At 48.5% G+C, this 25,896-nt stretch overlaps 2 protein-coding genes across 7 annotated transcripts in view; one reads left to right on the forward strand and one right to left on the reverse strand.

Annotated features, from left to right (window-relative positions):
- Positions 1–11,378, forward strand: part of ppfia3 (PTPRF interacting protein alpha 3) — a 105,248-nt gene extending 93,870 nt beyond the window's left edge. For 5 of the 6 annotated variants that reach the window (XM_068019709.1, XM_068019710.1, XM_068019712.1 and 2 more), the window contains 4 exons: positions 4,146–4,214; positions 6,375–6,543; positions 7,342–7,413; positions 8,961–11,378. In XM_068019709.1, coding sequence (XP_067875810.1) covers positions 4,146–4,214; positions 6,375–6,543; positions 7,342–7,400 — 297 coding nt within the window. In that variant the 3' untranslated portion in view covers positions 7,401–7,413; positions 8,961–11,378. The remainder of the gene's footprint in view (positions 1–4,145; positions 4,215–6,374; positions 6,544–7,341; positions 7,414–8,960) is intronic. The other variant, XM_068019711.1, reaches the window with a different exon arrangement.
- Positions 11,379–15,527: 4,149 nt separating this feature from the next.
- Positions 15,528–25,678, reverse strand: LOC137353673 (G1/S-specific cyclin-D1-like). Its single transcript, XM_068020033.1, has 5 exons — positions 25,418–25,678; positions 20,545–20,760; positions 18,576–18,735; positions 18,198–18,346; positions 15,528–16,973 (listed from the first exon to the last, which is right to left on the reverse strand). Exons 1-5 carry the CDS (start codon positions 25,619–25,621, stop codon positions 16,824–16,826), a joined length of 879 nt encoding a protein of 292 aa, XP_067876134.1. The 5' UTR covers positions 25,622–25,678; the 3' UTR covers positions 15,528–16,823.
- Positions 25,679–25,896: the final 218 nt, after the last annotated feature.

The raw sequence follows: 25,896 nt of genomic DNA on the forward strand, positions 1-25,896 counted from the left end.
AATCTCCATGGCACCCAGGAGAAAGATCACGGGGGCATTTTGTCGGGGTGGGGGGAGGAGTTCTGTTTTCTTGGAACACTTTGGTTGAAGAGTTGTTGGTGATGAGCAAGAAAGGCTGTTAGCCTGGGTGAAGCAGTTGGAGGCAGAAGGGATGTATGATGGGACCTCCATGAATGCATCCAACCAGAGTTGGCAACCCCAGGAGGAAAGGGAATCTTGATGGTGGGAAAGAGTTGCGCGCTATTGAGGTCCTGGGAAAGAAGGAATTGGAGATTGGGGCACTATGGTGACTCTGAGGAGGGCGAGCAAGTTGGACAATGTTGCTGGAGGTCAGGACGCTTTACAGCCAATGAAGTCCTTTTTGAAGTGTGGTTACTGTTGTGATGCAGGAAATGCAGCAGGCAGTTTGTACACAGCAAGCTCCCACAAACAGCAGTGTGATAATGACCGGATAATCTGTTTTAGAATGCTGGTTGAGGGATACATATTGGCCCCAGGACACTGGGGCGAACTCCCCTGCTCCTGTTTGGAATTGTAGCTGTGAGATCCTTTTATATACGAGCATATGAATTAGGAGCAGGAGTAGGCCACTCGGCCCTTCGAGCCTGCTCCGCCATTCAATAAGTTCATGACTGAACTGATTACTCCACATTTCCACCTACCCCCAATAGCCTTCCAGCCCCTTGCTTATCAAGAATCTATCTACCTCTGCCTTAATAGTCAAAGCTGAGAGGACAGACAAGGCATCGGCTTAATATCTGATCTGAAAGAAGGTATCTCCGACAGTGTAGCACTCCCTCTGTACTGCACTGGGGGTGTCGGCCTAGATTTTATGCTCAGACCTCGGCTTGTGAGACCTGAGCCCACGATCTTCTGCCTCAGAGGTGAGAGTGCTGCCCACTGAGTCACGGCTGACACCTCTGAGCCAGGCAGAAGGTCTCGACTTGGATTCTCGGTCTCTGCCAAATCAGCTGACCTGGGCTGGGGCATGTAATTGGCTGCTGTATGTACACTCCGCACCTGACTGGGCATGCGATGGAATAAAACACAAAATCAGCTTTCATTTCCCGCGCTCGTCTCTGTCCAGTGATTCCCACTGGGATGCGCGAACTGGATCTGTCCGATGGATTCCATGGTTGAATAGCTGCCATTGCTCATTTGAGGTACTGTGAAGCTGGATCCCAGTGTCGGTGTCTTCAGGAGAGGAGGGGGAGAGAATTGGACAGGGAAGGGAATGATAATGAGTCACTGGGTGCAAGGATTAGTAATGATCACACCTTCTGTTCACTTGAAACATTGGTGCAGAGAAGGAAGGAACTGCGGTCTATTCCAAGCTTCTCAATCCCAGCGTCTTGGGGATTGTTTTTCTGGGTCGGTTGGTAGTGAGGGAGGGGTGGGTAGCTGAATAAGGAACTCAGTAACACAACCTTTCTCAAAATTCTGCACTCAACTGATCCCAAATGCTGGTTTGGATTAAGTATACACACAGTGGAGTCTCCAACACCTGATCTAACGGTGAGGAGGCAGCTGCTGGGAGCACTCTTCTGCTTATGGGATGCTGTCGGACAATGCAGAGTCCCTGGATTCTCGTTTTATAGATGTGGTGCAGAAATACCTGAGGCAAGGGAATTGCATAGAACTTGCAGCACAGAAACAGGCCATTCGGCCCAGCAGGCCTATGCTACCCTCGAAACTTCTCCCACCCTCCTTCATCTCACCCTATTAATGGATCCTTCTGTTCCTTTCTCCCTCGTGTACTTCTCTAGCTTCCCCTTAAATGCATCAATGCGATTGGCCACAACTAGTCCTTGCAGTAGTGAGCTTCACATTCTCACCACTCTCTGGGTGGAAAAAGTTTAATGGAGGGCAAGTTCTGTTCAAAACAGCAACAGGAAATCTGTGATTTTATTCACCGGAAAATGCCAGTAAGCTTCGTCTCGCATGAGGCTTCAGCCTGTAATAACATGTTCTGGCAGACAGTCAAGTTGAATGACGTTGGAATTCTGCAGGATCTAGATCATTTTGGAGAGGTGGGTAGGCAGTTGGCAAATACAGTTTAACTGTGGATGAATGTACAATCGTGACTGGAACAAGAAATGGGGATTACACGATAAATGGGATCAGATGAGGGATCTGGGAGTTGCATTAGATGGATCCCTCAAATCCGCTGTATTAAAAAGCTGATAGAATCTTTGGGTCGAATAGAATATTGTTAGGATAAGGTGGGGATGGATCCAAAGGCTCCCCTCTTGTCACTCTCCTTGTTTGACTTCAACAGGGTTTATTTATTTTAAACAGTGCATATGCTTACTAATTCAGTGAGTGTTTAACCCTTTTATGTGCTATAAAAGAATCAATTGGACAGGTTTTTTGGAGCTTTAACAAGAAAGAGGTTAGTTTATTGTACTTAAAACCAAAATCCGATCTAAGTAAAATTATAAACTACGCTCCAACTTTCACATACACGCAAAGAGACACAAAATCTCACACGCAAGTAGGTTACAGAGTGAAGAAGAATAGAGTCCAGAACAAATAAAAGAATATACAGTCTGTGGAGTCTGGTCATTCACTTCTCTTCCGGCTGAACTCTTGGTCCTGAGGTTTTTGGCTGATAGAAGTGGCCACCTGGTTCAGGATTTTCTTGAAGACAGTGATGTAGATGGTTATCTCCCCAGGGTCTCTGCAGCAATGATAGACCTGGTTTTGCAGCCCACAGGCAGGGTTTGAAAATTACAGGGTTGCCTGGAGACAGACAGACACCATACTTGTCTGCTGTAGCGAAAAGAAACTGCCAGCCTTTGCATATGGAGAGACTGTCACATGATTGTCCAATATATTCTCTTTTGCAATTTGATTAAATTATGCCTAAATTTCAATCTCTCAGGGCCCCATTGTTTCAGTGTTTACTCTTTGAGATTCGTTTCCACCCATGTTAATGTTCCAAGATGGCTTTGAATGTCTTGTTAATGGAGGTGAGGCAGGTAGCTCATTCAAAATTCACAAGCCATTGTTCTGGTGGGAGATTAACCAGACATTCGTCTCCACCTCCATACCTTGGTATGTGAGGTGTTTAGATGCAAATTGCGGTGGCCATTTTTGCTGCTCTCTCTTTAAAGTTCAATTCAAGTTCTTTGCCTCCTGCTTTCTTCATGTTTAATTCTGGTTTCCAACTGATGGATTAAAAATCCTCGTGTTCATGACAATATGGAATGGAGGATTAGTCCGACTCTATCTGGAGCATTGGGTGCTACAGAAAGGATGTAGATAGCTGGGAAAGGCACTGACTAGAGGGTAAACTAAATAAGGATGGGCTCAAAGAACAAAGACTCTTCTGGAGAGAAGACTGAAGGGAAGTCATGGTCAAGGACAATGTAGGCTGGGTGGTGGAAGATCAGTAAGGGCTATTTGAAGACGCTGGAACAAAGGGACGTGGAAGCTAAGAAGAGCTTGATTTAGTCTTGGGTAAGACCATGTTACTTCTCCGAGTGGGGAGTTAGTTGTTAAACTGAGGGAGATTGTGGGAGAAGCTTCATCGCGAGGACTGTAGTGATTCAGGAAGGTCCACCACCACTCTCTCACAGTAACTAGGGATGAGCAATGAATGCGGCCTTGTCAGCAATGCACACCCCACAAGAACAAACCCTGTTTTAACAAAAATGCTTAGATCTTTTCACGGTAAAATTGGACAACTTGCATTTATGTAGCGCCTTTAACGTATTAATACCCCAAGGTGCTTCACCAGGAGCGATTATCGATCAAAATTTGACACTGAGCCACATAAGGAGATATTAGGACAGGCGACCAAAACCTTGATCAGAGAAGTAGGTTTTAAGGAGCATCTTAAAGGAGGAGAGAGAGGCGGAGAGGTTTAGGGAGGGAATTCCTGAGCTTAGGATCCAGGCAGCTGAAGGCAGGGCCGCTGATGGTGTCAGGGCTGCGCAAGAGGGCAGAATTGGAGGAGTGCGGAGATCTTGGAGGGTTGTATTTATCTTGAAGAAAATTGCCTTTGTTAAACGACTGTTGGGACAGGAGACAGGTGCTGGATAGATTGATGCCTATGGAGGTTTTCTCTGGTGGCTCCGCTATATGTAGTATCATGTCTGCACACTCTTTGGATGCCAACGAGATTGTTTTCTCTGCACTAGGCCCGTCAGATATTGGAAAATGAGTTCAAAAACCTGCTGCTTCAAGGAACCGATCGACGCTACGAAGAGGTTAGTGTGAACACGGCTGGACTGTCACGCGTCTGTACCAGTTAATAATAGTTAGCGGTGGGAAGCGAGAGGGTCAGGAGAGGAGAAAGTGGAGGCCCTTAAATAGGCTTCTGAAGCCAAGGTTGGGATTTATTTCAAATGAGAAGCTGGGCCGGGCTCAGCACTGAGGGAGATCTAGTGTTTGACTGTGAAGCCCTCCAAAGTCAACTAGCTCTCCAGCACTCGGTGTTTTGGCCGACACATAAATAGCCGCCTAAGAGAAATAGCGATTCTGAGACCACAGCATGAGCCCATCCCTTGGGGATGAGGTGGGGGGGGGGGGAGAGAATTGGGGGGAAATTGTTACCTTGACTATAGGCCCTCCTGTTAAGTGCATATGCTGTGGTTTAGTGAGGTCAGGGTTCTGATCAAGACACTCTCCTTTCTCTGACAACAATGAGCTTGAGTTGAGAAAGGATTAAATTGTGAGGCAAGATTACATAAAGTCGGCTCGTATTCCCTGGAATATCGAAGGTTCATGCGTGACTTGATTGAGGTTTTAGGATTTTGAAAGGAATTGATTGAGTAGAGAGAAACATTTTGCAATGGTGGGAGAGTCTGGGGCAAGGGAGACCTGACCTTTAAAATCCGAGCCAGGCCATTCAGGAGAGAGGTTTTCACACACACGGTGTAGAACTCGCTCCCATAAAAAGCAGTAGATGCTAGCTCAATTAATCATTTTAAACCTGAGAGCGATAGATTTGGCTAACATAACACAAGAACATATGGAATAGGAGCAGGAGTGGGCCATTCAACTTTTTGAGCCTGCTCCGCCATTCAGTAAGATCACGGATGATCTTCTGTCTCATCCCCACTTTTCCTACATTATCCCCATATCCCTTAATTCTCTTAATGTCCAAAAACCTATTCATCTCTGTCTTGAATATATTCAACAACAGAGCATCCATGGGGTAGAGAATTTCAAAGATTCCCAACCCTCTGAGTTTCTCCTCATCTCAATCCTAAATGGCCAACCCTTTATTCTAAGACACCCCAGCCAGGGGGAAACATCCTCACAGCGTCTACCCTATCAAGCCCTCTAAGAATTTCATATGTTTTAATGAAATCACCTCTCATTCTTCTACGTTCTAGCGACTATAGGCCTAGTCTATTCAGTGTCTCCTCATCTCTTCATTCTAGTGAACCTTCTTTGCACACATTCTAAGGCATGTGTATCCTTCCTCAGGAAAGGAGACCAAAACTGTACACAGTACTCCAGGTGTGCTCTCGCCAAAACTGTACACAGTACTCCAGGTGTGCTCTCGCCAAAACTGTACACGGTACTCCAGGTGTGCTCTCGCCAAAACTGTACACGGTACTCCAGGTGTGCTCTCGCCAAAACTGTACACGGTACTCCAGGTGTGCTCTCGCCAAAACTGTACACGGTACTCCAGGTGTGCTCTCGCCAAAACTGTACACGGTACTCCAGGTGTGCTCTCGCCAAAACTGTACACGGTACTCCAGGTGTGCTCTCGCCAAAACTGTACGCAGTACTCCAGGTGTGCTGTCGCCAAAACTGTACACGGTACTCCAGGTGTGCTCTCGCCAAAACTGTACACGGTACTCCAGGTGTGCTCTCGCCAAAACTGTACACGGTACTCCAGGTGTGCTCTCGCCAAAACTGTACGCAGTACTCCAGGTGTGCTGTCGCCAAAACTGTACACAGTACTCCAGGTGTGCTCTCGCCAAAACTGTACACGGTACTCCAGGTGTGCTCTCGCCAAAACTGTACGCAGTACTCCAGGTGTGCTGTCGCCAAAACTGTACACGGTACTCCAGGTGTGCTCTCGCCAAAACTGTACACGGTACTCCAGGTGTGCTCTCGCCAAAACTGTACACGGTACTCCAGGTGTGCTCTCGCCAAAACTGTACGCAGTACTCCAGGTGTGCTGTCGCCAAAACTGTACGCAGTACTCCAGGTGTGCTCTCGCCAAGGTTCTATGTAGTTGCTAAGACTAACCAAGAGTATTAAGGGATATGGAGCCAAGGTGAATAGACGGAGTTAAGATGAAGATAAGGCATGATCTCATTGAATGGCAGGACAGGCTTGATGGGCCGAATGGCCTCCTCTTCCTTTGCTCCCAAATAATGGATTTTTGTTTCCCTCCCGATTCTTTTCAGGACGACACCAAGAACTTCAGCCGAGCCCCCTCATGGCGCAAGCGGTTCCGGGCGAAGGAGATGCGCGACATGACCTCGGATACGTCTGAGACCCTCCCAGCCAACTTCCGGGTGACTGCGTCCGCCATTACCTCACAGAGTGTGCAGCTACGGAAGGTGCAGCCGGATAGTAAGTGCTGGTCACAGTTTGGCTTGAAATTCCTGCCTCCGGCATGAACCGAGAGATTGGATAGCGGGCGGGTGGGGGAGGGGTGTCGTAGTGAAGGTCAGATTTACTGATGACTTGTGAGGATAGGGTACACGTAGGGTCAGTGGGTCATCGCAAGAGACTTGAGTGCCAAGGCACAGAAACTTGTACTTATATAGCACTTTCCACTTGATAACTAATGAAATAATTTTCAAATTGTAGTCAGTGTTGTAATGTAGCCAATTTCCACACAGCAAGATCCCGCAAACATAAGTGTGATAATGACCCGCTAATCTGTTTTATTGATGTTGGTTGAAGGACAATTATTGACCGGAACACCAGGGAGAACTCCCCTGCTCTTCTTCCAAATAGTGCCATGGGATTTTTAATGCCCTGAGAGGGCAGACGGGGCCTGGGTTTCACATCTTATCCGAAAGACTGCACCTCTGGCAGTGCAGCACTCCCTCAGTACTGTTCTAGGGTTTGTCAGCCTGGAGTTTGTACCCAAGTCTCTGCAGTGGGACTTGAACTCACTAACTCAAAGGCAAGAGTCACTGAACCAGGAGGTATTGGCAGCTCAGGCGGGAACAGAGAGGAATGTTTAGAAGGGGGAACGACCAGAACAGAACTGATCAAATAGGGAGAGATAGAGAGAGAGGTGAGAAGGATCAGAGAACAAGGGATGTTGTAACATCTGCTATTAAATGAATGCTGTGAATTTCTCAAGAATTCAAGTAGCCAGTCTTTTTTACACAAATCTTAATTTTTTTTAAAAATTAGGTAACCCCTCAGGGACCCCGCGGGCCGATACCCCCTCGATCCGGACATATTCATGCTAGCATCGCTCAGCAAGTAAGTGGGAGTTGTGAATCCAGCAGGGTCAGTGTTGGCGCTGACCGAGCCGTATGCACTGGGAGTTCAGACACCGGGGGGCTGGATTTTCAGCCTCCTGCCAGGGCTAGGGCTGGGGCCGGGATCGGGGCCGGGCGCTGAAAATAGCCTCGCCAGCCAGCGTGCTGGTTCCCCCGCTCCAGGCATTTTTGTGGGGGATGGGGGACTTGGGTCAGAGCTACCCACCCGCACACGGCTGAGGTGGCTCATTAAGAGCCTATTGAAGCCAATTGAAAGAGGTTGACTGGGATTTTCCTGTCCGCCTCCAGCTTCCTGCAAGCAGTGGGGGCCAGTTTAGCTGCCTGGAACCGGCCTCCCACTGGCAAACTGGGGGCCAGCACTCCAGGCAGGCCAGGAAGTTCTCCCTGCCTGGGTACAGGAGTGACCAGAGGCCCAGAGGCTCACCTGTCGAGGGGATTCACCCGCCCCCCCCCCCCCACCCCCCTAAATCGGTCAGTTATTGCAAGGTTCGTTTTTTAATTTAAGTTTAAAAAGAATTGGAGAGAGGGCACCTCCATGTTGAAGCACCCTCTCCTTTACTTACCCTCTCTTGCAGCCTGCTGCTCATTTCTAGCTGGAAGGCCTCTGGCCCTTCAGCTTCGAGAACCTGCCCACCGTCCTTAATTGGGGGTGAGCCCACCCTCTGGCCATTAATTGGTCACCCCAGGGAAAATCTCAGTGAGTGACTGTTACCCCCGGGTGCAGGTTTGGGACCTGGAAACTGTCCCAACCTCTGTTTCCTGCCCCCAGGGGGAAAATCCTGCCCTGAGTGTCTGCACCCAATTGATTGGAAGATCTATGGGTGGAAATTGGACGCACTGTTCTTTATGCTGAGAATCCTGAGGTCTAATCCCGCCCTAGGAGGGAAAACCCCTACAATTTACCCCAATTCAATGTGTTAAATGAAACTCAGGCTCGCTGTTTCAAGCAAAGCGCCAGCAGGAATGCAGCAGGTTGAGCGACCTCTCACCCTTGTGTGGTAAACGCTCATGGTGACCACACTGATCCCCCCCCTCGCACTCCCATCATCACAGCTCATCCAAAACTCATATCCACACTCGCACCAAGTCCCTTTCACTTATCGCCCTGGGTGCCGCTGACCGACATTGGCTCCCCCCCCCCCCCAGTCTGGCAGCACTTCCATTTTGATATTCTAATTCCGATTTTCAAATTGTTCATGGGCTCACTCCCTCCCTGTCTCCGTAACCTCCTCCTGCGATACAACCCTGCAAGAACCCTGCCCTTCCGAGCTCCTTGTGCATCCCCGATTTTCATCGCTCCACCATTGTCGGCCGTGCCTTCAGCTGCCTGGGTGCCAAGCTCTGGAATTCCCTCCCTAAACCTGTCCGCCTCGATTTCCCCCTTTTTAAGATGCTCCTCAAAACCTACCACTTTGATTGCCTGTAGTAATAGCTCCTTATGTGCCTCAACTGCAAATTCCGGTTTGTTAAAGCTCCTGTATTTGGATATTTGGCTATGTTAACATAAATGTTGTTTTTCTTTGGCAGATCCGAGGGTGTTGGGATAAGCAGCTGTTGTGCAGTTTATTGTGACAGGAAGAATCAAAGAGCCCGTTTTCAAAAATGACAAAGCAGAACTGACTCGACTGTTCAGAGCGAAGAGGCCCCGCTTGGCAGCTGAGAAGAGCGGGCAAGTGGCCAGAGAGACTCTCTTAATTCCTATTACAACGCTGCCTTGTTTTATTTTCCTGTTACTCTGGGGGTTCCAGGTCAGAGGTTGGAACCCCCTGACTGTTAACCCTGCAGAGCCAGCTCTGTGGGTGAGCTAGATGCACATTTGAGGAGAAGCTGCAACTCTACTTTAAAGCATCATCCAGTTTCTGGTTCTGAATGTAAATACGATGATCAGCCTCCCCTCCTGAATCGTTGGATTTTTTTTGTGTGTGCGTGTGTGAATTCCAAAAATGTTTTGTGCTGGAGAACCTTGGCCTTGACGTTTTTCTTCTTAAAAATTCCATTGCTCATCCTGAGCTTGCACTTTGCCTTCCTTGCCCACTTCCTTCCAGATCCTCCGTATAAAGCACAGAGTTTAGTGTCTCCTCTCGCTGGAATTTAATTCTTTTTGCCTTTGATCGACTGGGCACATGTGGGACTCTGATACCAGTGTGTGAGCAGCAGGCCCAGGCACCAGTGGACAGTAACTAGTTGGAGAGTGAACTTTTTATATTAAGCTGCTGTACCTGTCCTGGGAGTGTTTGATGGGGCCAGTGTAGAGAGAGCTTTACTCTGTATCTAACCCCCGTGCTGTACCTGTCCTGGGAGTGTTTGATGGGGACAGTGTAGAGGGAGCTTTACTCTGTATCTAACCCCCGTGCTGTACCTGTCCTGGGAGTGTTTGATGGGGACAGTGTAGAGAGAGCTTTACTCTGTATCTAACCCCCGTGCTGTACCTGTCCTGGGAGTGTTTGATGGGGACAGTGTAGAGAGAGCTTTACTCTGTATCTAACCCCCGTGCTGTACCTGTCCTGGGAGTGTTTGATAGGGGACAGTGTAGAGGGAGCTTTACTCTGTATCTAACCCCCGTGCTGTACCTGTCCTGGGAGTGTTTGATAGGGGACAGTGTAGAGGGAGCTTTACTCTGTATCTAACCCCGTGCTGTACCTGCCTCTCTCTCCCTCCCCTGTCTCCTGAAGCAATTTGAAACCTTTCACTGCTGTTACCCTGTTGCAGCCTCAAGGGGTCTCTGAGTTGCTGGGAGTGAGATTGGGTTGTGATGTTGATTAAAGCTCCCAGAGAGACAAAAAAGAATCTGAGGTTGCTACAGCTCTGGGTCCAGACCCACATGTTATAATATGTCCAGGAGCGGACTGACCTGTAGATGCTGTTCTGCTAAAAGTGCAGCTTCCATAAGATCTTTTAGACGATGTAACTTAGCTGCTGTTTTCCACCCCCCCCCCCCCCGCCCCCGCATATCACAGACGGATCGTTGACCCTCTCCAGCTCAGGCTGAGCTCCCAGATTTGGATTAAATTGGCGACAGGATGTTTTCAAGGTGCTGTTTTTGCTCGTTGTGTTAATTTTTTCAATGCGGAATGGAGTGTCGGTTTCCTTTCTATCCATATTGAGCATGTGTCTAACCCAAGCACTCTCGATATTTAAAAGAGCTTTGTTTTAATAATGTCGGACTTCCCGAGCGCGTCAACAGACCACGTTGGGCCTGGGGTCGTTACGCAGGAGGCCGGGAGCTGTCAAGGGACAGACCCGTGGGAAGGAGACGGGACAGTGGGGGAGGGGAGCGGAGCGGAGCAGAGGCTGCAATCCGATCGTTCAATCCACGCCAACTTGCGCCTCCTCCCGGCCACAGGGAGTCAGTGACCAGGACTCTCTGAGGCTGCCTTGCTCTGGGATTGTCCTGTGCACTGCAGTGGACCGCTGGGCTCAGTTGCTTGGGATGACAATCCCAGCGGGACTTAGCCCATCCGATCTCCCTAACTTTCCCATGACGGTGCCAGTTCATCCCAGAAAGATGCCGAACTAGGATCCCTCATCCGTCCCCACCCCCACTTTCTTCCACCTCACCCCCATCCCACAGGCAGTATCTTGTTTAAACACTGGCTCAGCCCTGACACTGAGGGAGTCCTTTGCTGAAATATGGTCTGTTCGATCTTTGTTGAAAATGTAAATTAAGCTTTGCTGTCATTGCATTGAAAGCTGTAAAACCCTGAGGTGTTTCTTTTGTAAGTGGATGTTTACTGTATTTATTTAACTCGTGCAATGTTCTGTCATTGTTCTGGAACATTCTTTGAGATTTTCTTGCTAATTTTTACTTATTACACCCGACAAGGAACAGAATCTCCCCCTTTTTTATATTGTCCCAAAACTGCTCCATTGTCCCGTCTGTTTTTATTAATTTATTCGTGCCATGCGCATTTCCAGTTGGATGCCATTGTATTTAACGTATTTACATAAAGGTCTGTGTCCAAACTCGGAAATGCTGCTGATCTCTTTATTGTTAGATATGTGCCTACAGCCCAGTGGCTCTGTGTTTAACCTGGGCATATTCCAGAGCTGCCCAAACAGGAAAGCTGTTCCACATTTAGCCTCTGTCCCAACCCCATTGGTCAGCGTTCAGTGTGCCAACCTCCCAGCGGTCATTGCCAAGTGCCTCAGCATCTCTGCAGTCTCGGTCCAGGGTCTCGGCTATTCCTCGCTCCCTGTCCTGGCCTCTTGATGGTCAGTGTCCGGTTTCTCATCCTCTCCACTGTCCCTGATTCTCTCTGATTCTGGTCCAGTGACGATCACCTAAAACCTGAAATCAATTGGTTCATTTACTTATTAACCAATTGGTGACTGGAGGGAGGGAATATCTGAGTCTGCCATGGCGGGGGGGATTTACCTTCTAATTGCAAGCAACAAAGTCACAAGTGAATTTATTTCTGTATCCCATTAGTGAACAGACCCATTTGGTATTGCTTCACACGATCGCTGGTTTTGTGTACATATAAAACGGAAACAGCTCCTGCCAGTAACCAACTTCATCAGGCTTCACTGACACACTCGTAGCGTCAGGTGCAGTTGCACACTTACATTGTGCCCTGCAATCACTCACAGAAATGGAAACACTACCCTCGAGCTCTCAACTCTACAGAATTGGAACATACAGAATCATTCAATATCTTCTTGTTGCCCAAAACAAAAACAACCTAAAGTTCACAGCCCCAGACGGCACTTCTTGCACTTTAATTTAAAGTAAAATTCCAGAGTTGCTTTTTCCATTCCCTTCACCCACCCTCCCTCTAAGATCCACCTCCTGGGTGCTGCCTCTCCAGGTCGAAGAGCCCAAGAGTCGCCCATCTTTCCTCATAACAGACCACTTGAATGAGAGGACAGTTGGTGAGTAATCCAACAATATCTGCAGGCGTTTCCTCACCTAAAGCAAGGCCTGCTGTGGGATGAGAATGTTTTTTAAATATCCGTTCGTGGGATGTGGGCATCATTTATTGCCCATCCCTAATTGTCCTTGAGAAGATGGTGGTGAGCTGCCTTCTTGAACCGCTGCAGTCCATGTGGGGTAGGTACACCCACAGTGCTGTTAGGAAGGGAGTTCCAGGATTTTGACCCAGCGACAGTGAAGGAACGTCGATACAGTTCCAAGTCAGGATGGTGTGTGGCTTGGAGGGGAACTTGCAGGTGGTGGTGTTCCCATGCATCTGCTGCCCTTGTCCTTCTAGTTGGTAGAGGTCGCGGGTTTGGAAGGTGCTGTCGAAGGAGCCTTGGTGAGTTGCTGCAGTGCATCTTGTAGATGGTACACACTGCTGCCACTGTGCGTCGGTGGTGGAGGGAGTGAATGTTTAAGGTGGTGGATAGGGTGCCAATCAAGCGGGCTGCTTTGTGCTGGATGGTGTCAAGTTTCATAAATCTCAGCAGAGTTTATGGCAAACACACAATTTGTTAGGTAAGATTGCCATCAGGTGGACATACGAGGTACTGCTACCTGGGTGAATGGGACCTGGAACATCAATCAGCAAGCACCCTGTGAGTGTGCTGTCTCAATACAGACATCAGAACCTCCTATCTGCATTGAATTTACAGCACAGAAACAAACCATTCAGCCCGACTGGTCCATGCCAGTGTGTATGCTCCACTCATTCACCTTTTTCTATCAATATAACCTGTTCCTCTCTCAAACTTTTCTCCCATTACAAAGTAACTGCACTTTAAAAGTTATCTCTTGCCCCACCCCCACCTCACTTGCTTATAATCTGTGACTTTTCTAATATTTGTCAGTTCCACATATTGTTTGCCTTTGCTCCGTGACCTTTTGGTCAGCTATGTGACCTGGTCCAATCTGCACCTTCTCCTTTGTTATCTCTTGCCCCACCCCCACCTCACTTGCTTATAATCTGTGACTTTTCTAATATTTGTCAGTTCCGAAGAAGGGTCACTGACCCGAAACGTTAACTCTGCTTCTCTTTCCACAGATGCTGCCAGACCTGCTGAGTGATTCCAGCATTTCTTGTTTTTGTTTCAGATTTCCAGCATCTGCAGTATTTTGCTTTTGCTTTTGCTTTAAAAGTACTTGATTGGCTGTAAAGCAATTTGGAACATCTAGATGTTGTGAAAGGTGCTATAGAAATTCAAATAAGTTATGATGAACCTGTATCAAACACTGGTTCGGCCTCAACTGGAGGACTGCATCCAGTTCTAGGCACCACATTTTTCAAAGGATCCGAAGGTATGAGAGAGGGCGCAGCAAAGGTTCACGAGAATTGTTCCAGGGATGAGTGACTTCAGTTACGGGGATGGATTGGAGAAGAGAAGGCTGAGAGGAGATTTGATAGAGGTGTTCAAAACCATGAGGGGTCTGGGCAGAGTAGATAGCGGGAAACTTCCCATTGGCGGAAGGATCCAGAACCAGCGGACACTGATTTAAGGTGATTGGCAAAAGAAGCAACAGCGACATGAGGAAAAACTACTTTACGCAGCGAATGGTTAGGTTCTGGAATGCACTGCCTGAGAGTGTGGCAGGTTCAGTTGTGACTTGCAAAAAGATGGGGCGTGGGATTGGGTGGTTTACTCTTCCAGAGAGCTGACACAGACATGATGGGCCGAATGGCATGATTCTCTGAAATCTTTTATCTACCTTCTCCTCCTCAAATGTTTCGATACTATTCACCTCGACTGCCTCCTGTGGTAGGGAGTTCCACCATTCTCACCACTCTGGATAAAGAAGTTTCTCCTGAGTTCCCGATTGGATTTATTAGTGACCATCGATCCTCTCAAACCCTTTCATAATTGTAACAGATCAATATCTGTTTGATATTTAAAATATTTGGAACCTCGGTTAAAGTTCTATAGGGAATGAATAGATTATATAGAGAGTCCAGGAAGTACAAATGGATGTTGCTTGAGGTATGGCAGGGGATGGAGTTTAATATAGGTTTAAACAGGTCATTTTCGGGATAGCAGTCTGTAGCACATGGCAGGATGGCGGGGGTGGGGTGGGGTTTGTGGTGGGTGGTGGGGTCACAAAGATCAGTATTGGGTCTCAGCTCGTTACAATCTATATCAGTAACTGAGACGAAGAGACCGAGAGTAATGTATCTGTTTGCTGACGATACAAAGTGAGGTGAGAAATGCAGGTTGTGGGGATATAAACAGGTTAAGTGATTAGACAAGAACACGGTGGGGAAATGTGAAATTATCCACTCTTAGTAGCACAAATGGAAAAGCAGACTTTTTAAAAGGCGAGACACAAGTAAATGATGGTACTCAGAGGGATTTGGGGGCTTTTTTTTTTAACGGAAGGTTAACAGGCAGGTACAGCAGTCAATTAGGAAGTGCATTACAGCCAATGAAGTACTTTTTCAACTGTAGTCACTGTTGGAATGGACGAGATGTGGCAGGCAATTTGTGCACAGCAAGATCCCACATCAGCAGTGTGTTAATGAGCAGATAAGGTTTTTTTTAGTGATGTTAACTAAGGGCTAAAATATTAGCCAGAACAGCGGGGAGAACACTCCTGCTTTTGGATCATGGGATCTTTCACATCCACCTCAGAGGTTTAACATCCCATCAGAAAGACGGCACCTCTGACAGTGCAGCACTCCCTTGGTAGCAGACTGGGAGTGTCAGCCTGGAATTTGTTTTGAGTGCATCAAACAATAGGTTGTGGTTGTGCATGCTATTCCTTATCATTTGGAGTTAATATTTCTGGCTCTTTGGGGATTGCTAGGACTTGGGATTGACCCACGCAGACCAGGTTTGATTATGAAGATAATTTAAGATTATCCAGGCTTCAGCTCTACTAGGGCCCTGGGTGTCTATCCAAGCTAATGGAATCATCTCCCAGCTGGTGATCCTTTTGCTGGAACATTGCATGTGAGGTGCAGACAGGAACGGGACTCTTCTGCGATGCCCCCCAAAGTTGAATAGTCTGACACCACCAAAGCTAAAGCTTGTATAGGATGAGAGGGAGCAAGAGGTCAGCTAGCGGGGAAGCCAGCACCTTCAGCAAGGGGTGGAGAGGGAACTGACCGACTTCGGGTAAGAATGGAGAAGCTCGGAGAGTTTGGTAGACATTCGACAAATGGAATCAATTAACTTTATTGCAACAATGGACATAATTATCATTAAATTAAATACAGACTTTGTAAAATTAAAACAATCGAAAATAAATAGTTAAATAATGAAATAGTTGAAGGAGCCACTTAATAGTTTCCACGGCGACCTAAAGGATGATTGACAGCTGCTACCTGTCCCACAGATGTGAAGCATCCTGACTTCCTGCTTTAGGCCCCGCCCACTGCCACTAGTTCATGGGCAGGTGGGTGTGATGGCCACTGGGATTGGCTGACGATTTGGCCAATGGCAAGTGCATGCCCTCACGGTCCAGATTTGATCGGACTCCCTACCCGTGGATGCCGGATTTGAGCGAATGTCTGGCTTAGCTGAAGGCAAGGCAGTAGGGCAGGTGGTTTGGGAACGAAGAGACGCCCCTATGAGGCAGAGAGATTATAATGAGGCCGTTCCTTGGACAAGCGGTGGGTCAAAGAGCCATGTTCCACAGGGAAGAAACCTGGAGATGGTCTTTGAGGCAGTCGTGTCTATTCCAGCTCAGCCCTAATCCTATGGTCATGTTCTCCATCATCAACTCCCCATGTGCACAGCTTTGATCAGACACCAGTGTTCAGTCTTAAAGGCACCACACCTCAGGAAGGATATATTGGCTTTGGAGGGGCTGCAGCTCAGATTCACCGGAATGATACTGGGGCTCGGAATGTTTAATTATGAAGACTGGTTGCATTAGTTTGGTTTGAATTTGCTTGAGTTTAGGAAATTGAGGGGTGATCTGATTGAGGTAAAAGGATTTGATAGTTTCTCAATATCTACCCTATTTCTTCTGGTGCGGGAATTAAGAACAATGGGGGTTAATCTCAAAATTAAGAGCGAGGTTGTTCAAGAGTGAAGGGGAGCAGAGTACAGAAGCTCCTGTCTCCAAAAAAGGCTGTGCACACCGCCGGGGCCAATTGATAAATTTTTGCGAGGTGAGGGTATCAAGGTATAGGGAGCTGAGGTACAGATCAGCCCTGGTCTAACTGAATGGCGGAGAAGGCTTGAGGGGCTGAATGGCCTCCTCCTGTTCTGCACAGCCCAGTCTCTCTGTCCCCATTTACAGTTCTGTCCCAGCCCATCCCCATCAGGTGGCCTCAGTCCTTGTCCCTCAGTTAATTCCTCTCCAGCCACCCTCATCTCCGGACCCCCGCAGTCTTGCCCCATCTGTCACACTAACCCCAGACCCATTGGTTCCCTCAGAGCCGCTCCCCACCCAGTCGGAAAGAATAGCGTGGAAAGCCAGCTCTCTCTTCAAGGCAGTTCCACCTCTGGAGCTCCCTTAGCCTCTGATTGCTGTCACAAGCTTACATCCTGGATGTCCGTCGGTGTTCTAGAACGTTCCAGCTCTTCAGACTTCACGTGCTGCGGTAGAGTGTCCCGCTGTGCTTGCCGTAGCCGGGCCTGTAGAGCGATCTCCACCTGCTCCTGACAGGCTCGTAAGCATTCCTGGCAACAACAGAGAGGAGCACAGATTGGAGTTGGTCTTCGACTTCCTCACTCTCATTGCCTCAAAGCTAATTCTCTACAAGTCTTGACTTAGTTATTATTTTATACGTTGATCAGTGAAAGAACTTGCATTTCTATAGCGCCTTTCGCAACCTTAAGACGTCGCAAACGCTTCACAGCCAATTTTGAAGTGTAGTCGCTGTTGTAATGTGGCAGGCAATCTGTGCACAGCAAGATCCCACAAACAGCAATGCCCTAATGAGCAGATCATCTGTTTTTGTGATGTTGGTTGAAGGGTAAATATTGGCCCAGGATGCTGGGAGAACTCCCAAGCTGCTCTTCGACTAGTGGCCACGGGGTGTTTTACACCCGCCTGAGGGTAGATGGGGCCCTGGGTTTAACGTCGCATCTGAAAGATGGCACCAACGGCAGTGCAGCACTCCCTCAGCACTGGCACTAGGGACAGACAGCTCAGATGGGTTCAGGTCCCTGGAGTGGGAGGGCAGAGATTGGGAGATTGGGGAGTTGGGGGGGGGGGGTGGGTGGTAAAGAGAACCTCATTTAACTCTGTCTTTCCAGGAGTGTGAGAGATACTGGAAAAACCTCCGGATCTGGGAGCAGCGTTTCAAACCTTGGGAAGTAAGGTGATCTCATTGAAACATATGAAGTCGTTAAGGGGACTTTGACAGGGCCGATACTGAGAGGCTGTTACCTGTGCCTGGAGAGTGTGGAACACACAGGGTGAAAATCTCAGGATAAGGTGTTCGGTCATTTAGGACCGAGATGAGGAGAAATTTCTTCACTCAGAGGGTTGTGAATCTTTGGAATTCTCTACCTCAGAGAGCTGCGGAGGCTCCGTCATTGAGTATTTTGGACGCTAGGGGAATTAAGGGATATGGGAATAGGGTGGGAAAGTGGAGGTTAGGTAGATGAGCCATGACTTATTGCTTCTATTTCTTACGTCCCTGTTTTTATATCGTGTTAAAGAGTTGCAGAGGGTGGAGGGGAAGGGAAGGAGATGTACGGCACGAAAGAGGGAATAGAATTGATTTACGAATGAAGACACCGAGGCCAGGGAATGGTAATAGATAAGGAAGGACAAGCCGGAAAGGAACAGCATAAAGAGCGGGGGAATCTAGCACAACGGATCGCCAACTGCAGAGGTCAGAGGTCGATGGCGATTAGCCCTGTGATACAGGCATTGCGTTTGGTGGCTGTACTTACGGGATCGCAGCGGATGGAGTTCGCGAGGCGGTCGGTGAGCTCCCGGTTAGCGAGGGACAGCCCGTGGTGCCCAAGATGGAGGCCAGTCACCGCGGCGGCAAGACTGGCGGCGCCGATCATGGACGGTGGGTACGAAACAAATTCATAATCTGAAAAAGAACCCCAGAATTAGTCGCTTTGCACCCTTTTTCAAAGCCCCGCCTCTTCCTGCCCATCACCCGAGAATCACTCACGATTACAGGTCAAATCCAGAGTTATTTACAGGTGAAGATTCTGAGGTTGTTTGGTTTTTGATTCTGTCTGAACCCTCCAACCAGCCCGGGCTATGCAAAGGTGATGGGCCGGGTCCTTGGCCTCAACAGGGATTTACTCGGGTACCTATTGTACAGAGTGCGATGAATGTCTCCGTGTGCTTTCGGACAACTTGCTCTTTGACCCTTGGCAGGCCCGTGGCTCTTATTAAATGCTCCACAAACTCCAGGGCTGTCGGGGCTGCAATGTCCCACTTCAGTTTGTTCAACAGCAGCAGCTCCATTGTCTGCAGAGAGACAGAGAGAGAGAGACGGAGAATGAAACCTTGCAACGCACAACTGGCAGAGTCCAGCAATGTCACAGCTGGGGGTCTTCCCAGACCTGAGGTTCAATCCCTTCGACCCCCTCAGTCCCCCTTCATCGATTCCCAGGTTTGACTCTCCCCCTGTTCTGTGTAGAGTCAGCAGATCTCAGGCAGTGGGGGGCTGGAGTTGGATTAGGTGCCTCCAATCTGCAGGTTAGGGAGGGGCAGATAGGCCTGATCACAGTCCAGTGACTCCTGGTAGAAATGTACACGTGTCTGTATTTGTGAATGGGTGTGTATATGTCTGTGTGTCTGTATTTGTGAATGGGTGTGTGTCTGCGTGTCTGTATTTGTGAATGGGTGTGTGTCTGTCTGTGTGTGTATTTGTGAATGGGTGTGTGTCTGTCTGTGTGTCTGTATTTGTGAACGGGTGTGTGTCTGTCTGTGTGTCTGTATTTGTGAATGGGTGTGTGTCTGTATTTGTGAATGGGTGTGTGTCTGTCTGTGTGTCTGTATTTGTGAACGGGTGTGTGTCTGTCTGTGTGTCTGTATTTGTGAATGGGTGTGTGTCTGTCTGTGTGTCTGTATTTGTGAACGGGTGTGTGTCTGTCTGTGTGTCTGTATTTGTGAATGGGTGTGTGTCTGTATTTGTGAATGGGTGTGTGTCTGTCTGTGTGTCTGTATTTGTGAACGGGTGTGTGTCTGTCTGTGTATCTGTATTTGTGAATGGGTGTGTGTCTCGGCTGGAGTGTTCTGCACATTGCACTTTAGGAAGGATGTCAAGGCCTTAGAGAGAGTGCAGAGATATTCCAAAATGATGCAAGGCATGAGGGACATCAGTTATCTGGAGAAACTGGAATCGCTCTCCTTAGAGCTGGGAAGATTAAGGGTTATTTAATAGAGGCGTTCAAAATTATGAGGGGTTTTGATAGAGTAAATAAGGAGAAACCTCTTTACCGATAGTGGTTAGAATGTGGAACTTGCTACGACATGGGGTGGTTGAGGTGAAAAACGTAGATGCATTTACGGGAAGCCAGATCGGTACATGAGGGGGAGAGGATACGGGGAGATGAAGCAAGTGGGAGTAGGCTTGTTGTGTGCGTAAACGCCAACATGTACCAGCTGGGCTGAATGACCAGTTTCTGTGCTGGCACTACTTTGTAATTCTCTGCAAACAGTTTCCATTGGCAGGAGAGTCCGTGACCAGAGGACACGAGAATTGGCCAAGGAATCAGAGGGGAGACGAGTCTTTTTTTTAACGTAGTAAGTTGTTGTGATTTGGAACGCGCTGCCTGAAAGGACAGTGGAAGCAGGTTCAATAGTAACTTTCAAAAGGGAATTGGATAATAAATATTTGAATAATTATTATTTGCAGAGCGATGGGGAGAGAATGGGGGAGGGGGACCAATTGGATTGCTCTTTCAAAGAGCCAGCACAGGCACGATGGGCCGAATGGCCTCCTTCTGTATCATTCTCTAATTATTCCTCTTTCACACCCTCCCCCATTTACCCCCACAGACACACAATAGCTCAGGGGTTATAATGCTGATTGTAGAAGCCCCCTCCCTCCCTCTCCCCACTACTCCCCTGTCTGCGATCGGCAGTTTTATTTATGAATTCCCGGGATGTGGGCCTCGCTGGTGAGGCTGGCAGACTTCACAAAGCAGTCGGGGCAGTGAAGGTGCCCCCACGGTTCTCACAGGTCAGGAGGGGGCTTTGGGCCCAGCGCAGTCCGTCGCAGACTTGGGAATTGAACCAGCTGCCACTAAAGAAATACCCCAAGTGAATTACCCTCAGCTCCTCCGGCCTGGACGAGTGGGCAGTGTAGGCGCACAGGGTCTCCACCGAAAGCGGGAGAGTTTCCCTGAGTTTTGAGGCCAGGAACAGACAAGCGGAGCCCAGCAACTGCAACCTCGATTTCTCCAATGGCATCACTGATAGAAAGCGGTCCAGGTAATTCATCGCCAGAGGGAACACCTCCTTCTCACAGCTTTCCTCTTCACAAACCTGTGGTTCGAGAGACACAAGTCACGTAGAGTTAATCACCAACAATTATATTTATATAGTGCCTTTATTGTAGCAAAGCTTCCCAAGGTGCTTCACAGGAGCGTTAAACAAAATTTGACAGTGAGCCACATGAGATATTAGGACACACACTTCCTTTTTGTTCTTCTTCCGCCCTCTCCCCTTTTCACTTGCTCAAGGCCTAACCTTTGCCGGTTCTGATGAAAGGTCACTGACCTGAAACGTTAACTCTGCTTCTCTCTCCACAGATGCTGCCAGACCTGCTGAGTATTTCCAGCACTTCCTGGTTTTATTTCAGATCTCCAGCATCCGCAGTATTTTGCTTTCGTGATATTAGGACAGACGTTGGCCGGAGGTCAGTTTTAAGGAACGACTTAAAGGAGAGGAAAGAGAGGCGGAGTGGTTTAGGGAAGGAATTCCAGAGCTCAGGGGCCCAGGCAGCCAATGGGGCAGCGATTAAAATCGGGGCTCAAGGTCAGAATTGGAGGAGCTCAGAGATCTCGGAGGACGGGAGGGATGAGGAGGTTACAGAGATAGGGATGGGGTGAGGATTGCGTCTTCTCTCCCCACTCACCTCAAATACACTAGTCATTCAAAACACTACCAGGGGTTTAAAAGGATTAAACTATGAGGACAGGCTGCATCACCTAGGCTCACTATTCCCCTGAGTATAAGTAAATTGAGGGGTGATCTAATTGTGATGCTTAAAATAGGATTCAATAGGGTAGAGAGAGAGAAACTATTTCCTCTGCTGAGTGAGGGGTGAGGGGTTGGGAATGGGGGCTGCTTTCAGAACGAGGGGGCATAACTTTCAAACTCAAGTTTGGCTGTTCAGCAGTGAGATGAGGGAAGACCTTTTACACCACGGGTGGTGGAAATCGGGAACTCTCTCCCTAAAGCAGGGGCTCGCAACGTTTTTTGGTTGAAGGACCCTTTTGAAATGGATTAGCCATCACAGACTTCCCCCCCACCCCATCTAAACTATACTGTGTAATACTCATAATATGAAAGTGCTGCATGTAAAGAATGTTTTAATAATGCTTTCAGGAAAACAGGTATTTACTTCCAGATATCCATGTGACTGCTTCCCACTGGGCAGTCTGTCCGTACTTGGCAGGCGCCCAGGGGAGAGGGGGAGTCATAGAGTTATACAGCACAGAAACAGGCCCTTCGGCCCATCATGTCTGTGCCGGCCATCAAGCACCTATCTATTCTAATCCCATTTTCCAGCACATGGCTCGTAGCTTTGTATGCTATGGCGTTTCAAGTGCTCATCTAAAAACTTCTTAAATGTTGTGATGGTTCCTGCCTCTACCACCTCTTCAGGCAGTGCGTTCCAGATTCCAACCACCCTCTAAACCTCCTGCCCCTTACCTTAAATCTATGCCCCTGGTTATTGATCCGTCCGCTAAGGGAAAAAGTTTCCTCCTATCTAATCTATCAATGCCCCTCATAATCTTGTACACCTCAATCATGTCCCTCCTCAGCCTTCTCTGCTCCAAGGAAAATAACCCTACCCTATCCAGTCTCTCTTCATAGCTGAAATGCTCCAGCCCAGGCAACATCCTGGTGAATCTCCTCTGCACCCTCTCCAGTGCAATCACATCCTTCCTATAGTGTGGTGCCCAGAACTGTACACAATACTCCAGCTGTGGCCTAACTAGCATTTTATACAGCTCCATCATAACCTCCCTGCTCTTAGATTCGCAGCCTCGGCTAATAAAGGCAAGTATCCCATATACCTTCCTAACCACCTTATCTACCTGTGCTGCTGCCTTCAGTAATCTATGGACAAGTACACCAAGGTCCCTCTGACCCTCTGTACTTCCTAGGGTCCTACCCTGCATTGTATATTCCCTTGCATTGTTAGTTCACCTCACACTTCTCAGGATTAAATTCCATTTGCCAGTGCTCCGCCCATCTTACCAGCCCATCCATATCGTCCTGTAATCTAAGGCTTTCCTCCTCACTATTTACAACATCACGCATTTTCGTATCATCTGCGAGCTTACTGATCATATCTCCTATATTCATGTCTAAATCATTAATGTACGCTACAAACAGCAAGGGTCCCAGCACCAATCCCTGTGGTACACCACTGGTCACAGGCTTCCACTCGCAAAAACAACCCTCGACCATCACCTTCTGTCTCCTGCCACTAAGCCAATTTTGGATCCAATTTCCCAAATTGCCCTGGATCCCATGGGCTCTTACCTTCTTGACCAATCTCCCATGCGGAACCTTATCAAAAGACTTACTGAAGTCCATGTAGACTACACCAACTGCTTTACCCTCATCTACACATCTAGTCACCTCCTCGAAAAATTCAATCAAGTTAGTTAGACACGATCTCCCCCTGACAAAGCCTTGCTGACTATCCCTGATTAATCCCTGCCTCTCCAAGTGGAGATTAATCCTGGGGGTAGGATCACGGGGGGAGGAGCAGGAGCCCGGGTGGGGGCGGGGAGCAGGAGCCTGTGCGGGGGGAGCAGGAGTCTGGGGTGGGGGGGGGGGGGGGAACATGAGCCTAGGGTTGTGGGAGGGGGTAGCAGGAACCTGAGGGGGGGCAGAGCACAGAGAAAGCACTGGGCAGACCAGGGGTAGCGATGGAGCACAGGGTGGGGAACAGATTGCCCCTATGGCCAGCACTTACTCTTGAGCAGAGCGCCCTGGGCAGTCGCCCACCTATAAGGCCAGCCCTGCGTCACGGACCCCCAGGAGTCTGCGGGCCCCAGTTTGAGAACCTTTGCCCGAAAGGGAAGTTTCCCCAAAGCCTGAGGCTTTGCTGTTTCAATTTGAATTTCAGAGTGACCAACAGAGGGTGCCATTGGCCAGCTCTGCTTGAACACGGTGTGGCACTGAATCTCCCAGTTCGCATGCCCAGATTTAGCTGAATGGGACATTTTACAACGAGAGCAAGACGTAGCGATTGCCAATTCAAGTTGGACAGATTCTTGGAGATTTCTTCACAAGATCTCCCGCCTCTAACCCTGCCGCCACGTTCAACAGACTTTATCTGCTTAATCTTCTCCAATATTTTTCTAACTAATGGGGGGAACTGGATAAATACTTGAAAAGAAACTTTTCAGGGCTACGGGGAAAGAGGAACTAATTGGAAAACTTTTTCAAAGAGCTAGCAGGAGCAAAATGGACAGAATGGCCTCCTTCCATGCTGTAAAAGATTTGCATTTATATAGTGCCTTTTACAACCTCTGGACATCTCAATGCGCTTTACAGTCAACTGTTGCAATGTAGGAAACGCTGCAGCCGATCTGTGCACAGCAAGATCCCACGAGCCGCAATAATGACCAGATTTGTTTTAGCGTTGTACAGCACAGAAACAGGCCCTTCAGCCCATCGTTAACTGATGTTGGTTGAGGGATAAATATTGGGCAAAACACTGGGGAGGACTCCCCTGCTCTTCTTCAAAATAGCAGCCGTGGGATCTTATGTATCCACCCATGAGAGCAAGCGAGAGCCTTTGTTTATTGTCACATCTGAAAGATGTCACCTCCAACTGTGCAGCTCTCCTTCAGCGCTGCACTGGAGGTCAGTCTGCATTTTGGTCTCTGGACTGGGATTCGAACCCACCACCTTCTGACAGAGGGTGAGACTGCTGCCCAGTGAGTCACAGTTAATTCTATTTGATAGCTATCTGAAAAATCACAAACCTGCACATGGCACTTGATGATGTTCACATTGTTGGGCAAATTAGTAACTTCGTTTGCTTGCAGTGTGAATGATTCATCAGATCATTCATTCCTGTTTTTTTTAAACCACGTTTTCTCATCCATCTGAAGTGATTAATGCCGGGATATTGTACTGTTTGAATTTGAAATTTATTCATTATAAAGTACGTCTAAAGTCCTGCGAAAAGTCCTGTCGGAATTTCACTTGGTGTGGAGAACCAAGAGGAAAGGGGGAGGGTAGAACAGTAGTTAGCTGGACTGTGATGCCTCCTGTGGTCAAATAGCCAGGGAGCACTCACCGTCTAGATTTGCACGTGAACAGATGCTGCAGCAAAGTAGCCGACGAGTCCCAACCCCTCCCTCCCTCCCCACCCGGGAATCCACACCTTCAGGGAGAGGAGGTGGGAGAGACTGGGAAATGTCACCCTCCCAATTATACAGTGACTGAGCAAACTGCCCTTTCCCCATTCAGCCCCTACAGCCTGTTCTGCAATTCAATGTAATCATGGCTGATCTATGTCTTAACTCCATCTACCTGCCTTGGTTTGTAACCTTTAATATCCTTAACTCACAAAAGTCTGTTAATTTCAGTTTTGAAATTTCCAATTCACCCCCCCCCCCCCCACCCCCCCACCCCGGAGCCTCAACAGCTTTTTGGGGGAAGAGAGTTCCAAATTTCCACTCCCCTTTGTGTGTGAAGTGCTTCCTGACATCACCCCGAACGGCCTGGCTCGAATTTTAAGGTTATGCCCCCTTGTTCTGGACTCCACCCCCCCCCCCCCCCCCCCCACCCCACTGTCAGAGGAAACTTTCTCTCCTCTTCCCCATCAAACCCTTTATCATTTTAAGCACCTTAATTCAATCATGAACTGATCTTCTGGTAACCTGTCCTCGTAATTTAATCCTATTTAGCCCCGATATTCGACTCCCCTCACTCAGTCAATACTGACCTCCAACATCCAACCGGCCAGTCTGCTCCTCATGTGGGGCTCAATCTCTAGCTGTATTGATGAAAGGGGCCTCCTGTTTGGCAGATATCTCTCTTCCGTCTCCAGTAACTTGGTTAGAACACGTTCTTGTAGCAGGCAAGGGTCTGGCTGTGCACTGCACACCCTCTGTGACCCAGTGCACAGCACCATGCCCTCGGCTTCCATGTCCGTTCAAACGTTAGCGAGTAATCTTCCGAGCCCTTGACTCAGCCCCTCATTTATATACACAGAGCCACACACACGCATGAAGCCCCGCCCTCTGGCCCTGGACACTCTGGGGAGGGCGGGTTGTGTGGGTCACTCACACTGTCCAATTACATGAAATAACTACACACTGCACCTTGTGATGAATGGGCCCGAACATCAGTCACTGAAATCCCGAGGATTTGGTTCGCTGCCTCGTGTCGATGCCCTCTCCCCTCCCCCCACCTCCACACACT

Source organism: Heterodontus francisci, chromosome 41, assembly GCF_036365525.1.
Source record: "Heterodontus francisci isolate sHetFra1 chromosome 41, sHetFra1.hap1, whole genome shotgun sequence".
Lineage (NCBI taxonomy): Eukaryota > Metazoa > Chordata > Chondrichthyes > Heterodontiformes > Heterodontidae > Heterodontus > Heterodontus francisci.